This window comes from Adelges cooleyi, unplaced genomic scaffold (genome assembly GCF_023614345.1).
Source record: "Adelges cooleyi isolate 19-005CV unplaced genomic scaffold, UGA_ACOO_1.1 ACOO_flye_CR_arks_rails_tigmint_CR_PRNA_9, whole genome shotgun sequence".
NCBI classification, from domain to species: Eukaryota; Metazoa; Arthropoda; class Insecta; order Hemiptera; family Adelgidae; genus Adelges; species Adelges cooleyi.
This window is the reverse complement of record NW_026096579.1, coordinates 7,863,897-7,878,892: the sequence shown is the minus strand read 5'-3', so window position 1 is coordinate 7,878,892 and position 14,996 is coordinate 7,863,897. Positions and strand designations below refer to the sequence as shown.

The 14,996-nt window shown below is 31.7% G+C and overlaps 3 protein-coding genes across 7 annotated transcripts in view; 2 read left to right on the top strand and 1 right to left on the bottom strand.

Annotated features, from left to right (window-relative positions):
• Window positions 1–579: 579 nt before the first annotated feature.
• Window positions 580–4,097, bottom strand: LOC126847109 (zinc finger protein 555-like). 5 transcript variants are annotated; one of them, XM_050587165.1, is made up of 6 exons: window positions 3,931–4,097; window positions 3,735–3,869; window positions 3,256–3,345; window positions 2,722–3,155; window positions 2,496–2,640; window positions 580–2,108 (listed from the first exon to the last, which is right to left on the bottom strand). In XM_050587165.1, exons 4-6 carry the CDS (start codon window positions 3,133–3,135, stop codon window positions 1,177–1,179), a joined length of 1,491 nt encoding a protein of 496 aa, XP_050443122.1. In that variant the 5' UTR covers window positions 3,136–3,155; window positions 3,256–3,345; window positions 3,735–3,869; window positions 3,931–4,097; the 3' UTR covers window positions 580–1,176. The 5 variants fall into 5 exon arrangements, with proteins under 5 accessions (XP_050443122.1, XP_050443121.1, XP_050443120.1 ...); XM_050587164.1 differs by having other exon boundaries at window positions 3,792–4,097; XM_050587163.1 differs by lacking the exon at window positions 3,735–3,869 and having other exon boundaries at window positions 3,256–3,432; window positions 3,900–4,097.
• Window positions 4,098–4,219: 122 nt separating this feature from the next.
• On the top strand, window positions 4,220–6,367 carry LOC126847110 (sorting nexin-24-like). The gene is made up of 4 exons (XM_050587167.1): window positions 4,220–4,548; window positions 4,629–4,801; window positions 4,914–5,047; window positions 6,257–6,367. Exons 1-4 carry the CDS (start codon window positions 4,408–4,410, stop codon window positions 6,271–6,273), a joined length of 465 nt encoding a protein of 154 aa, XP_050443124.1. The 5' UTR covers window positions 4,220–4,407; the 3' UTR covers window positions 6,274–6,367.
• A 6,252-nt stretch (window positions 6,368–12,619) lies between these two features.
• The window catches only part of LOC126846109 (protein Wnt-2), a 31,267-nt gene continuing 28,890 nt past the window's right edge, over window positions 12,620–14,996 (top strand). Inside the window, exon 1 of the mRNA XM_050585252.1 lies at window positions 12,620–12,963. Coding sequence (XP_050441209.1) covers window positions 12,893–12,963 — 71 coding nt within the window. The 5' untranslated portion in view covers window positions 12,620–12,892. The remainder of the gene's footprint in view (window positions 12,964–14,996) is intronic.

Below are 14,996 nucleotides of genomic sequence, written 5' to 3'. Positions count from 1 at the left end.
TTATTAATAGTAGCTTGACACTTTTAAGTATGAAACCTGAGGAATTGTTATTTAAGTCACAAATAACAATAATTACCAATTATATCGAGTTATGTTGAAATATACTTCAATATAACTGTATCTGATTAGGATATTTTCTAAAATAATTTATTATTAAGAAATTCGAAAAATATTTTCTTTAATACATTTTTATTTGATAATATTATATTTTTTAATGATTCCACTTTGTATAATACTATAGTGTAATGTACAATTATTTTCAAAATTCAATATTTTAAGTAGATAACATCATAGATATCATTGGAACACCATTTTACAACACATAGAACTTATTTCAAAAAACTAAAAGTGTGGGTATTAAAATATTATCTTTGGTTATTATAACTCGTTCAAACAAAAATGTATTTAAAATTATTATTTTGGTTTTTGTTCAAATCAAAAAATATATTTATGATTTGACTTTTTTTATATACATTTTTTTTACTTTTAATAATAGTTTTAACAATTTCCAGGTTTACAAAGTATATGATTGTCAATTGTAAAATAATGCAATATAAATAAATATTATAGAAATTTAGGTGAAGATTTTTTATTCAAAAGTTACAAAAATTAACTAAAACTATAAATACTGTATTTTTTTTGTTTATTTACAAACACTTGAACAAAAATCGAGTTCATTTTTTTCTAGTTCTTGAAAATTTACTGTTAATATTATGAAAATTATAACCATAAATTGATTGAGATAATTTTACATAAATTGAATCAATGAAAACTAAAATGTTACTAACTAAAAATGGAATTATTTGAATACACATTGATTTCGATTTTATTATACACAGATAAGCAATCCTATTGTTAAACATGGCAGTGGCTAAAGTGCTGATGTAGGAAATCAACAACATTAGACACCGAGATAACTTATCTGAACATAATAATAATAATAATATTCAATCAAACAAAACATTGATATTTAACATACGCGTCAAACAGTATGAAAGTGTACTTGTCTGACGTTTAAAATTTAACAAACAATAAAATGTTGTACAGAACATAATTTAGGAACATTTGCCGGATTTTGTTACATATAATTACCGGTAATATAAAATTAAATCCAAGTATAAAAAATGTCGTATTGTTCGTAATTAACAGTTATAAACATAATTACTTTGGTTTTTATTAAATATTAAGAAACGGGAACTGATGAGGAACCACATAATCGGACAGAACGTATTGTTGCGAAGAGTTAGACGATAAATCCGCACTATCGTTTAAGCTGCACACTAGTGACGTTTCGATGGGGGGATGAATTCCGGGGTAACAGGAATTTTCTTCGCATTCGATTTTATAGTCCGAAGACGAAGCGACTCGCAACACTTTTTCCGCAATGTCCGCATTACTCAAGTCCAGATTATCGGAATACCCGATCATTGAATATTGCACGTCATTGTCTTCGATACCGAAATCGCCAATGTTCTCTCGTTTAAAATTGGCCATTTTCTTTTCTTCTTGCATGACCATCAACGGTGATTGTCGACAATCGTCTTGCACTAATCTCTTCACCTTACTGCACCTGTTGTTCATTTGATTGTGTGCGATAACTTGATGACGCAGCAAATTACTAGCAAATTTATACACCCTTTTACAGTGGCACTCGTGTCGTTTCGTTTCGGCGTGTTGTCTCATGTGTCTGACCAAAATCGACTTTAACTTGAAATTACTACCGCATAGATTGCAAACGAAATTTTTTTCGTCGCTGTGAATCGCCGTCCGATGATCGTCTAACGCGCCCTTTCGATAGAAACACGCACCGCAGGTTTCGCACACGTAATCTCTAATTTGCAAATGCGAGTCTTTGTGGCGCTTGTAGTTATTTCTGTATCGGAAACGTTTGCCGCATACCTCGCAAGTGTACGAGTTGTGTGGTTTGAAGTGCACGCTATTCAAGTGATGCAATAAATTACGTTTGTAGTAAAATATTTTCGAACAATGTGCACAATAGAACACATCGTTTTGATCAACGCTAAGATGAGCCGTTGTTTTTATATGACGTCTGTAGTACTTTTTCTTCTTGAATGTCTTTTGGCATTTTTTGCATTCATATACAACGCCTAGAAATACAGAAAGTCTTATTACTAACAAATAATTTCTATTACTAATATAATATTGACATCGGTGTTGAAAAGAATTTTAAGTAAATTTAGTAAAGTATTATTAAGTTTTTTTTAAATCTTATTCCAACAGGTAATCAAATATTAATAGCAAAAATGTTAAAAAAAAATATTTCCTCAACAATATCAAATAATTATAATAGTAGGAGTTTTTATTAAATCATTAACGTATTGCAAAGTACTTAAAATATATATCGATAGATTATTTCTATTAAAAATTAAATTTTTTTAATCGTCTTTTCTAAATTAACCAAACTACACAGAAAAATGTATTAAAGAAAATTTCATAATGCGTTCATTACATTTCAATGACCGTTAGAATATTACCGTTAGAAGTTTCCTTGGTTTTTATGTGATTTGGAGGTTTCAGTATATCGCTCGATAAATATATACACTGTTTTAAATGTGCATTTAGTTTTTTGAAATTTGCAAAGTAAGCGTTACAGTTGACACAACTGTATGTATCGTGTCTCTGAAAAAGTAATAGTTAACAGGAAACATTAAATTAATTATAATAAGATATTTACAAATGTAACAATAGGTAGAAGCATACTTGTAAATGTAATTTATATTGTTGACTACGCGTAAACGTTTCTCCACATTTATAGCATACAAAACTGGCCCCGTGCTTTGCTTTGGCTCTGTGTTCCGCAACTTCTTGGCCGCTGTTAAACAACTGTCCACAATCAACGCAAACGCCGTCTTTGTCTTTGTGAGCAGACTTGTAGTGAGAATGTAAAGAACGTTTTTGAACAAACGTCTTCGGACAGAATTTACAGCCTAACGATTCAGAGTTCAATTTACATCCGTGAACTGTGACCATATGCGACGATAACACTTTGCGGCTATTGCACGGTAAGCCACACAGTTGACAGCTATTTCTCAAATGTCCGTTAACGTGCAATTCATAATGTCGTCGATTTGTAAAATGTTTTTCGCAGTGTTCACAATTATACGTTTCAGGCATTTCTTCGATGTATGAAGTTGCTGTAAGGCATTGTATAACATTCAAATATAAAATCTTCAGCACACATATTTTTCATTTAGCAATAATTAATAAACGATAAAATGAAAAAATTGAACGTACTTTTACATGAGTTCAAGGGAAAAATAATATTGTCTTCATCGGTTTTTATTAATTAAATAATTTCATAGTAAACCATTTGTTTTTCCATTTCTATAATAAGAATTATAAAAGTATATTAGATTTATCTTGCACTAAATATCAGGGCTTGGAATTGAAAAACACCAATAATAAAATAACCTGTTAAAATATTGACCGTTTTTAATAAATAAATATTTGATTACACTTAATATAGTTTATTACAGAAAAAATTTTAATTGGAGGAAATAAATAGTTTGAATGTTTTTGTGTATTCATTGCAGGGATTGAGTACATAACCAAGCCAAAATTTACATTATTTGTTATAACTACAGCAGATGTTGATTAAAATTATTTATATTCTGGTAGCACAACCGAGTTTAAACTCGACAGTGTCGGACAAGAGATAACACAATATCGCATGTCCTCCTCAAAATTGTTTGTAGTTATAATAAATAAGGTACCTTTTTGCCTTGATAATGTTATAAATTATGGTCTCTAAAGTGCAGAACAGCCGATACCCGTGTTGAACAATAACGCCGGCGTTTACAAGTTTTTCAAATCCGTAATTGTTAACACCCGTTAGCCTCAAAGCACTGCTAAATATTCATATTATGATGGTTACTTACTGGATGGTTTTTTTTCTACATGTCAACTTACTATTTTCTATCGATACATGTGAACGCATTGAAACATGTTAAATATTTTGAGTTTAATCGCGAAGAGCTACTAATTGAAAATAGTATTTAAAAAACACAGTCGCAGATAAATCATTATTCGTAAAACTTTTAAGTTTTGTTTAAACAAAAACAAATTAATAATTAATGTTATCATTATTATTTTTTATCGAGTTCAGTGTTTATCTCCTACCTTCAACCGTGCTTATCAGTTTAAAGGAGCTTATCAGTTATCACTTATCAGACTGAGTAGCTCAGAGTAATAATAATAATAATAATAATAATAAGAAGAAGAAGAAGTTCTCAAGTGCTTTGAGCAAAATGATAAAATTGAAAATACAGTGCAATATTTCGACTTTAATATTATAATATTTTGTCTTTTACTGTACAGTTTTACTAATCCATACGTATATTAAGTTGCTTTACGTATTTTCCAAATAACAATGGTCACGGTGTTATTATGACTGAAATAACTATACCCAATTACAGACTAGTGCAGGATGTGAAGCCGCATTACGTGTACACGATCAGAGTGAGCTCGAAAGGTAGTCTCGAATATGTAGAAAAACGGTACAGCGCATTCCATGCATTCCACAGAGAGGTATAACAAACGGTCGATACGACATTTTTGACGCAATTGTCATTTTTTTTTTTAAACTTAAATATTCTTTCGATCGACAGCTGAGAAAATTGATATCTACGCCGCCATTTCCGTCGAAACGCATCAGGTGTTCGCAGCCCAAAGTACTCGAACAGAGAAGAGCCGGCTTGGAGCGGTATCTACAGACAGTTTTCAAAATCGAAGACGGTTGCGTACAAGTCATGGATTTTCTTGGTTTGAAATGCCAACCTAGGTAATTCTCTTCTGCACGCTGCTTGCTTAAGATTTTAACGCTTGTTATTATTAAAAAATATATAACATTAACAATCGAGTGGTAATAAAGTGGTTTTGTTTTATTTACACAGCCACAGGATGGACGTTAAATACCAGCGTCCAGTGTTCCACTTGATCAACGATAATATTTCTACAAAGTGTAGACATGAAAAACGTTTGTGTTTACCTGACATCATTACCGAAGGTGTTCTGAAGGCGTTGTATAGTTAGTAGTTTTTATGTAGAAATACTGTATCAATTTTAGGTATACTTTACCTATTTTTATTTAATATAATTATACATTTTTTTTTATACATTTTATATACTAACTTTTTTTAAATCAAATTAATTTTTAGAACTTTGTTAATGATTTTTTTTGTTAAATTAATTCACTACGTTTATATTATTTTGTTTTAGTCATGTACAGTAATATTGAATATTTATTAACACAACAGTAAATATTAATGTTATATCAAATCATAACACTCTGCTAGCTCTGTCCATGAGCTTCAGGAATTCTGTTAAGTTTACTTGACCATCACCGTCTTCGTCGGCAACATTTAGCATCTCGTCAATTTGTCGATCAGTGACATTTTCGCCCAAAATTTTAGCCACGTTTTTCAATTCTTGAAAACCTATTTTGCCCGTGTCGTACTCGTCCATCAAACGAAAGGCTTTAATAATACTCTCTTTGGGATCTTTTTTCGACAGCAATTTGCGCATTTCCTTGACGAACACTTTTTTTTCAATTTGTCCGTCGCAGGTTTTGTCTATATTGGAAATCAGCTGTATGTATTGATATCTAGGTAATTCTATACCTAAAGCTTTCATTGCCAACTTAAAGTCTTTGGTGCTGATCTGCTCGGTCTTGTCGAAGTCCATGAGATCAAATGCTTCGCCGATTTCGATTTCCTAATTATATATGTCAATAAAAATAAAATGTATTGCTTAAAAACGATGTAAATATTTGACATGTATATGTCTATTTTATAAATAGCACCTGTTCTTGTGAAACTCTTGTACACGACATGTTTTTTGAAATAACTAAATCATTAATTAAAACATTGAAATGTACATGAATTGCGCAAAGGACACATAACATTAACAAATTCAGAAGTTGTGTTAATCTAGTTTAGTTGTGATGTATAATACATAGAAATTACATTACTAATGTCATATTATCTAAATTATTCAATGTTTGATTAAATATAATAATTATATTTATATTTGTTATGGAAACAAAGTGATCTTAATCATTGTATTGAAATATTTTATGTTAGAACCCTTTATTTATAAAATCCTACTGGTATTTTTTTACTAGCAGATAATTTTATTAAACATTTTAACAACTATGTGGCTAATAACCAATGTAAACCAGTAGCAGTTTGTTTTAAATGTTGCAATAAAAGTTTAATTAATATATTATGTATTCTAGTAAAGTTGATCAAATAATAAACGGACAAGCTTCGCAACAAGAACTTCCAAAGACTGGAAAATGTTTTCACTCACTATAGAATGCCAATAATAGTAGACTAATATAAAATACTTAAAAGTTAGCTTAAGGAACAGCTAAAAGTGATCCAACTAAGAACAGCTATCTAATTAAAATAATGATTTCGTTTTAGGTTCAATGGATTTTACCTACTATAAATGCACATTGAACAAAGGTCGGTGAATCAATCATCTATTATATACTGTTATAATACTTGAGTTATTTACATACAAATTAAATGGTGAAAAATAAGAATGTTATTTTTTTTAAATTTCCAGTAAAAAGTGACAATTTGCTATCAACTGAAACACTAAATAGTTTGGTTATTTTTTTGAAGAAAATAAATTCTATCTACACACGAGTTGTTCATTGTAAAAGTGGTGTACTCCAAAACAAAACAAATTATTTATTTATTACATATTTAGTTTTGGGGGGCATTTTCTAAATCATTACAGATTTGTATAACCTTTGATTTGTAATAAACAATAATAAAAAAATAGAAAACACTGAATGAATACAAACTTGTATTTCCTTTTCTTACACACGACCCAATTTACAAAAAGCTCGGTTTTTTCAAAATTCAATTATAAAGAGATGATTCACTCTTACATTGACCGACACATATTTTTCCCGTTTGTTTACAATCAACCTAACCGACCAGAATTGAATAATATACATTTAACTAATGAAACTGACAATTTCGAATCGTGCCCATCTACAGCAGTACATTTGCTGCACCTTCAACACTTGCTATACATTAAAAATGTACATATATTTTAGAAAATAACGTTTATGCTAAGGGAATTGCATGCGGTCTGTGTTTAAGGAGTTTTGTATACGCAATATTTAAGTAAAAAGAGGTTTCAATACATTTCGACCGTGTCAATAAATTATTATCCGGTTTCTTTATGAGTTAAAGTCCTTTTTTACCCAAAAGCTAGGCCAAAATTTCGACTACTTAGGACGGTCCAATTTCAAGTTTGTAAAGAGATTCAAGTTCATTGGCTACTTATTACTACATTATGTTATGTAGGAAACAGATTTTCACTTAAAAAATGTCAGTTTCTAAACCGTCAAAACAAAATATCAGATTAACCGTTTGAGTGAAGAAGAAATATATTGATATTTCGTTGAAATATCGATCATAAATCTTTTTCGTTTGTAGCTCTAAAAAATAAAATTAAAAAAAAAAAAAAACCAAACCAATAGCAGCTTCTCCGAGCCAATTAATAATTATTAAAAAACAATATTTCGTAACAGATTTTTGGTCACGAATGCGGTTTGTTAGGATTAAAAATGTGTTGTAATAATATTATTATCAACGTTCGGTAGGCCTAAAAAAAAAGCGGTTTTTTTAACGTATCGGTCGCATCCACCCGAAAATACCATCGTCGTAAATAACACTGGCACATAAAAAAAAAAAAACCATCATTGTTTTCCTCTTCATTTATAAAACACTATAATATTGTGTACAAAGTCGAGACAGTTATTAATAAGGATAACAGCTAGAAGGCACTAGAATAGCAGCAGAGTACACCATACTATACCGTTTTATACACCTCGGTGGCCTCAAGTCATATAATGTCGAACAAAGTTATATTGTATTTTATACTATATTTAACCAAAAGATTGAATGCTTTTATATGGTTCGTTTATATCGTATTTTCTGTGCGGTTAACCCGTGTGGTAATGATCACGTTTTTTAATTTTTATTTTTTATCCAGCAACCAGTCGTGAGTAGTTGCTTTTGGTATCCAACAACAGCTATTCTTTGTGCGCGACTCGACTAAAAAACTGTATTATATAGTACAATCCGCTTGGACTAATTATTATAATCATTGTCGGTTGTTCCATTCATTAAATGAATTAATTTTTTTTATTCTTAATATGCCCCGTATAGCGTTCAAAATATTTATCCCGTCGAAACAAGTACAGTGTAATAAGAATACTTACAACGAGCTTCGTCCGTGCGGTAAGATTATTATTATTATTATTTTTTTTTTTATACTGAAATTTATCACCTCCAAACAGCAGTCAGAATATCGAGGATCATAGATGCCAAAGTCTCGAGACTTACCGAGGAAAGTGTCGGACAAGTCGTAAATAATTGGGATTTTTATTTTCTACTAAAAAACTGTAGTTTGAAAGTAGGCCGAAGCGCCTTTTAACGCACGATAATATGGAAAACGATATATTTTAAAAATGTATGTCCTATAAATATAAAAATCAAAAAAAATCCAGTCATGATCGTCGCTTTTGGTGAAAATCGTTATTACTCGAATGGGAACACTATTTGTCTAGTTAAATTGCCCGCCAGTCTACCGGTCAACATTTAAAATTATAATATCAAGAAAATAATTAACAATTATATAATATTAAGAAAGTAAATTTAGGGATACATTATAATGTGAATTGCCTTTATCAAAAACCGAAAATTTGAATTTCTATTTTAAACTTTTACGAAATGGTTATTTTAAAGTAATATCATTCGAATAGAGACGTTAAAAATTCTAAAAATTTAACCTGAGAATTACTCTGAACTATTGTGTTGAATTTAAACAATTACCAAAAGGGTTTAGTTTTTAAATCATTTTTGAAGGTACTATAGTAACTTTTTGAAAAGAGCTAAGTATGTACTTTTCCGGTTATTAGTTTTTGATTTACAATATTGTGTACAGTTATTGCAGATATTTTTTTGAAATGTTGAATGGATAATATTCCACAAACAACATTATTGACTGTAGTTCTGTTTTGGAAAAACCGCAAATTCACTAAATTATTGACACTTAAAATGTGTGCTTTCCTTTGGCAAATAGACTGTAGGTAATTATTTTGCTGTTGGCTACGGTACCAATGGGCGACTCGCATATTCAGAATAGAATATAAAGATAAACTAATAAACGTTTACCAATAGGGTAACATTTGGCTTATTAAACCGGAGCACGCGGGTTTCTAATACTGAGAACGATGATGTGCAATCTTATACCGAGACGACGTTAATCCGGCATTTTGTATTCAAACAGTGTCCAGAAGTGAAACCGTTTAATCTAAAAAGGTCGGAGTCAAAGACCTTTTTGGCATCTAGTTAGGACTAGATAGATGTACGAATCCTAACTAGCAGTAAATCATTCGATCATTTATTGAACAACAAACATATTTTTAAGTCTCGGTTTGTTGTTTTCTTTATACACAATTCACTTACTTTAATTGACTTTTTACTATGTTGGTTTTTTTTTTAAGCAAAATAATATCGTCTTGGGGCTTTTTTTAAATTTTTATTTAGCTTCCATACCGTGGCGTTCTTGATTAAGCCAGTTGACTAGTTCAGCCTTTTCATTCCTGTCATTTGCTTATTATGATTATGCATTTATTAAGATTTTTACCTGCCTATTATTATTCGCCTCCTGTACAAGCTGTATAAGCTAAAATTGGGCTGAACAATTTATATGTGTATCACAATTATGCGATAGCACTTTTTTATTCAAATATAAATGTTTTATTTTCATCTTCTTTTACAGTCGACCGAGTTTCACACGCATATTTGAAAACTTGTTTTGTGAAACTATCAAGTACAAAAGGTTGACCTTCCAGACAGAGGTATTTATATTGAAATAGTTTTTCAAATGCATAATGCAAAATAACTAGTGATGGGAAAATCCGGATTTTGGATTTTTAGTTATCAATCCGTAGACTGGATTTCAATAATATTTTTTTCAATAATAAATCAAGTATATTGGTTAATTATTTATTTTTTTGACCATTGACCATCAACAGTTGCTTGGGTTCAATAGTGATTTCTTATCAAAACTAAGGTTTTGTAAAAAAAAAAAAACTACAAAAATATAACTAAAATTATTATAAATTGATAGTTATTTTTTATTTTTTTTATTTCTTACAAATAGTGAACTTGTAATACAGAATACTTACTTCGTGTTTAAACTTGAATATGTAGAATCGTTGGAAACATAAAATTTAGAGTAATTTAGTCAAAGGGGTCCGATAATAAGATTTTATAGAGCATTTCTTAAAACAATTTTTTTTTTAAATTTACAATCTGTATTCATATGTACAACAAGTATAAATGGCTAATTTTTTTATTTTACAAAACTGGACGGCTTGAGTGAATGGGGCACTATACTTCAGTCGTAGGGCATTATACAACTTAAAAGTCAAGTCTAATTTAAACAATGCGGTCGTCTTGCAAGCACTACTGAATTGGTAATTACAAATAATTAGCTTTATGAAGTTTAAACCGGTAATTCAGATTTTTATTTAAAGGCGGATTACAGTTCAAACTTTAAAGTCCGGATTTATCGTTAAATCATTATTAGGGATAGGTTTTTTTTTAGCAAAATCTACTATATTAAAATAACATATTACCTACATTGAAGTGTAGATAGAGGCGGAACCCGACCGCAATGTTTGTCCACGGCTAACATAAGCGGCTTCTTTCAAAGACTTTCATTTAAAAAAACCATTCACCGTCGCCGCCGTCACCTGTGGGGCCACCCATGAAACGTTTTCTTCTGGCATAATTATAATTTATAAACCTAACAAAAACTATTATTTTCTCTTATTAGAGACAAAGCTGCATCGTTTTCTTGCCATCTGTATCAAACAGCGACGCTTAACTGCTGCGTTTCCTGGCCGCTGACTGCAATATTATTATTATTATGGTTATGGTTAAACAATTTTATTATAATATACCGTAGGGATGTGTGCCTTCTTCTCCGGTTTTTCGCTGTGGGCGAAATCAACGGATTCAACGGGTTAAGTCATAAACGCGTACTTACAATTGGAACTGCACACACACACAAAAAGCGACCGTTAAATCCGCTGCTGCATATGTGCACATGTCGTAAATCCCAGTATAATAATGTGGCTGGTATAGTAATAATAATTGTTATTACTAATTAGTGGCCCGTGTACGACATGCACAATATTATCCAGAGTTGTATACCTGCCCACAGAGAATACTATGCGAGCCAGTAAATTCGAATCGGTCAAGAGCTTTTTGTTGTACAACACCGCAAACGAGTTCAGTTGCATTTCAAATTCAATATCACATATACACTTTTAACTTGGCTTAAATTCATTGGAAATAATAGATTCTTAAAATCTGCGTACAAAAGAAATACAATAGGTAAAATATATTCTATTAGTAATTAACTAGATCATGAATACCGTGGAAGATAACTAGATCATGGAATAGGGTGACCATTGATATTGCTTCCAAGTATGCGTTTAGGATTAGATAATAATAATCGAAGAAAAGTTTTCCATTAGAAGATTGAAATTTGGAGAAATTATTTACCTATTACGGTAGTACGTAGAGAGATTAAGGGGTTGATTATTGATTTAAAATCAAATCAGTCGGACGGCTATGGAGTCGATAGTGGTGGTGATAGGAGGAGGGTTAAAATGATTTCGGGAAACGTATTTGGTTGCATTTACATAACACTCTGTGGGTGGTAAATTTACACTTACTGAAGTAGTGTTTACATTGGTTGATTTTACATGTTTCCAGGATGATTCCCTGCACAGAGTGCGCAGTTTTATCAAAGTCTGTATTTTCTCAACTATAAACTTCATTCCAGAACGTTTCTTAAGAGGTAGACCGGCTACCTCCCCGCCCCAATATGCGATATCTGTGGCATTTGTTTCTTTTGGCTTGACCACACTCGAAGCAATAGAGCCTGATAATATAGTCTATACAATTTTACCAGAATGTGCAGCACGAGGGGATCGAGCAGATATATATTTTTTATATTATATACCTATTATTGTGTACAGCGTGCGGCGTTTAGGCGTGATAATACAATAATAATTAACCGGTCATTTCGTGGTCGCCGGACCGAATCCGATTTAATTGAGACCTTTCCGTATATGGACGGACTATTATCTCACACATTGCGTGCCCGAATATATGTATATAATAATAAAAACCACCCCGGGGAAACGTACTGCTCTATAGGTACGGTGTGCGACAAAAGAAAGGGGCGTCGTTCAAGGTGCAAAAAGAGCACACCGATATTATACTTAATCCTGGGCTATATCCATATATACCTATGTATATGGATTTTTTTTTTGTACGATTAATATATATTATACGTACATGACGACCGTGACCCGGGGGTCTATCCCCGTGACATAATGGGCTGCGGTTATTAGGCGTGCACGTCAGGCCCGCACAGAACCAATTACGAGGTCCGGGAGGCGTGTACGTTTCTCCGTCCCCCCTTCGCTTCGAGTAGGCAGAACAGACGGATAGATAGAGGCGCTCCGGCCGGGGCATTAAAGTCTCCGACGCCCCGTGGACCGATCGCTGCCCGTGTGGTTGTATTTATCTATCCGTGTGTGTGTGTGTGTGATAACCCGCCGGTTAAGTGCGAACGTGTCCGTCAGTGGAGTGTGTGTGTGTGTTTTTTTTAGAAAATTATTTAAATTAAATTCTACCAATCAGCCGGAGAGACACCTCCTGTCACAGACATGATGCGCCGCTCCGGCAGCGACGACACGTGAGCTTGGACCTGGGTGGGTGTGATGCCCCGGACTTCTTAAAGGGTCTACCGGCCCATTATGCGTACAGTCCGGACGGGTATTATCGCCAGAGTGTTGTTTTGGAACGTCTTTTTGGCCGTCAACTTCAGGTGGGTGAATTATCGCCATTAATTAATGTATTTCATATAGAAGGTGGCTATAGAATAGCTGTTATCTACAAAACAGACTTGTATACACTTAAAAGTAATATTGTTCAATATCTGTCGAGTTATCTGTATTTATTAGTTTATAATATTACTTTCAAGTGCATCTGTTTTCTAACTATTCTTAAAAGGTCACTGATTCGGGTACTATCACAACACAATACAGTGTTAATAGTATTCAACAGCCAAAATATTATGTATGAATTTTTTGCCCATCGAACTATTAAAATGATTTTCAAAAGTATTTCGAGTACTTATACATAAAATAAAATAGGTAACATAAAATGTTCCACATTATATTATTAAGTATAAAATTAAAGTGAAAAAGTATTAAGTAAAATATTGTATTCAGTCTCGTGAAATAAGTAACACTAACCAACCGATATGCAGTGTACACATTCTGTATACATATCATATATCATACAAGATCTGCAATCCATTTAAAAACCCACTTTTTTATTTTTTACAATATAAATAAACTTTAATTATAGCTTATTAAAAAAAAAATTCTAAAAGTTCCAACATTTTTAGTGTGTTTAAAAAAAACACTGATATAGTTATTTTGACAAAACCGTACAACACGAAGGAGTGCTAATCTTATGAACACTAGTAAAACAACATTTAAGGCTGAGTTTACTTAAGACACCTGTGATATTGCATGAGTCAAAAAATATGTAAGTAAACAGTCAAAAAATAAAAGTTCTAATTATTGCCTCAACGCAAATTCTGCTTTACAACCTTTTAAAATGTTTTTAGGCTATCTTGATTGCACATCTCTTATCGAATAAGTTCTTTTAATAATCTTGCATTGGCCAGATATTAACAATAGTAAGCCATTTTTTCAAGTACCTATCCTAGCTATAGTAATAACTAGAAAACATATCCAAACTAACATGTCCATATTATGTAGTATTTACAAACTTTCGGCTAAGACGAGAGACCATGTTACAGTTTAGTGCTACAACGTAGAGGAGAGAAAAAAAGATAAACATGAGCAAATCTTGTATTGTATAAGATAGCAGTCAGCAAACGATCACCTCCAGATACGCTTGTAAAATATATACAGGTATATTTTTCAATTACTGTAGCCGCCAGCTACTAAAAACTTGTTTTACACAAGTACCTATGAGCATACATATATAGGCTTTACATATTGTACAAGCTTGAGCGCAACGCGATAATAATTAAGTACAAAAAACGTCGAATAACAATATTATTATGTTCTATAAGAAAACTCGAGTTATTATTAAGAAAATAAATTGTTTATTAAATACAATCAATTATTTTTGTAAACGTGCATATTATATTGCATGTTGTATATTATTATTATGTTAACACGGTTTGGTCGTTTTTCGACCAACTTAAAAAATATGAAATTTAAACGAATAAAAAAGTAACTAGTTATTAGATATAAAAAATATATGTTCCTGACCCAATTTCTTTTTTCTCGACCAGAAACTTTAAAATACAAATTTGCATACAATTTTCACTATATTTGTTGTACACAATTTTTTCCCCTTATTGTGTCTTATGCGAATGTGTATTTTTTCAATGAAACGAAATTGTTTGACAAAGAATCGCATTGATGGTTTTTTTTTTTGTTAAACTCATATAATGTATAATTACTATAAAAAAAAAAACCAACCGTGTATTATACTCGCCATATTGTTCTCTGCACAGTGTACATGTACAGGATTCGTATGGACTATATGGCCAATGTATTGTAACAATAATAACATAATAATATCGACCACGGTAATGGTAATGGCATTTTCCGGATTTTTGTTCTTCTCGCATCATATTTATATATATAATATATTTTATTAACCGAACCGATCGTCTCTCCCCTTTCACCGTGTGATTAATGCGCTAACCGTCCCACGGACCCTAAACCACGTCGAATCGATAGATCCCCGGAGGGCTTTCCGTTATAGAATTTCAGACCAAGCTTACTTCGATCGCGGTATAGCCGGTGCTGG

Coding starts and splice junctions, on each gene's coding strand:
- LOC126847109 (XM_050587164.1), bottom strand. CDS start 3,135: ATGCCTGAAACGTATAATTGTGAACACTGCGAAAAACATTTTACAAAT. Junction 2,641..2,721: donor AATATAAATTACATTTACAA/GTATGCTTCTAC, acceptor TTACTTTTTCAG/AGACACGATACATACAGTTG. Junction 2,109..2,495: donor AACCAAGGAAACTTCTAACG/GTAATATTCTAA, acceptor CTGTATTTCTAG/GCGTTGTATATGAATGCAAA.
- LOC126847110 (XM_050587167.1), top strand. CDS start 4,408: ATGACTGAAATAACTATACCCAATTACAGACTAGTGCAGGATGTGAAG. Junction 4,549..4,628: donor TCCATGCATTCCACAGAGAG/GTATAACAAACG, acceptor TTCGATCGACAG/CTGAGAAAATTGATATCTAC. Junction 4,802..4,913: donor GGTTTGAAATGCCAACCTAG/GTAATTCTCTTC, acceptor TTATTTACACAG/CCACAGGATGGACGTTAAAT.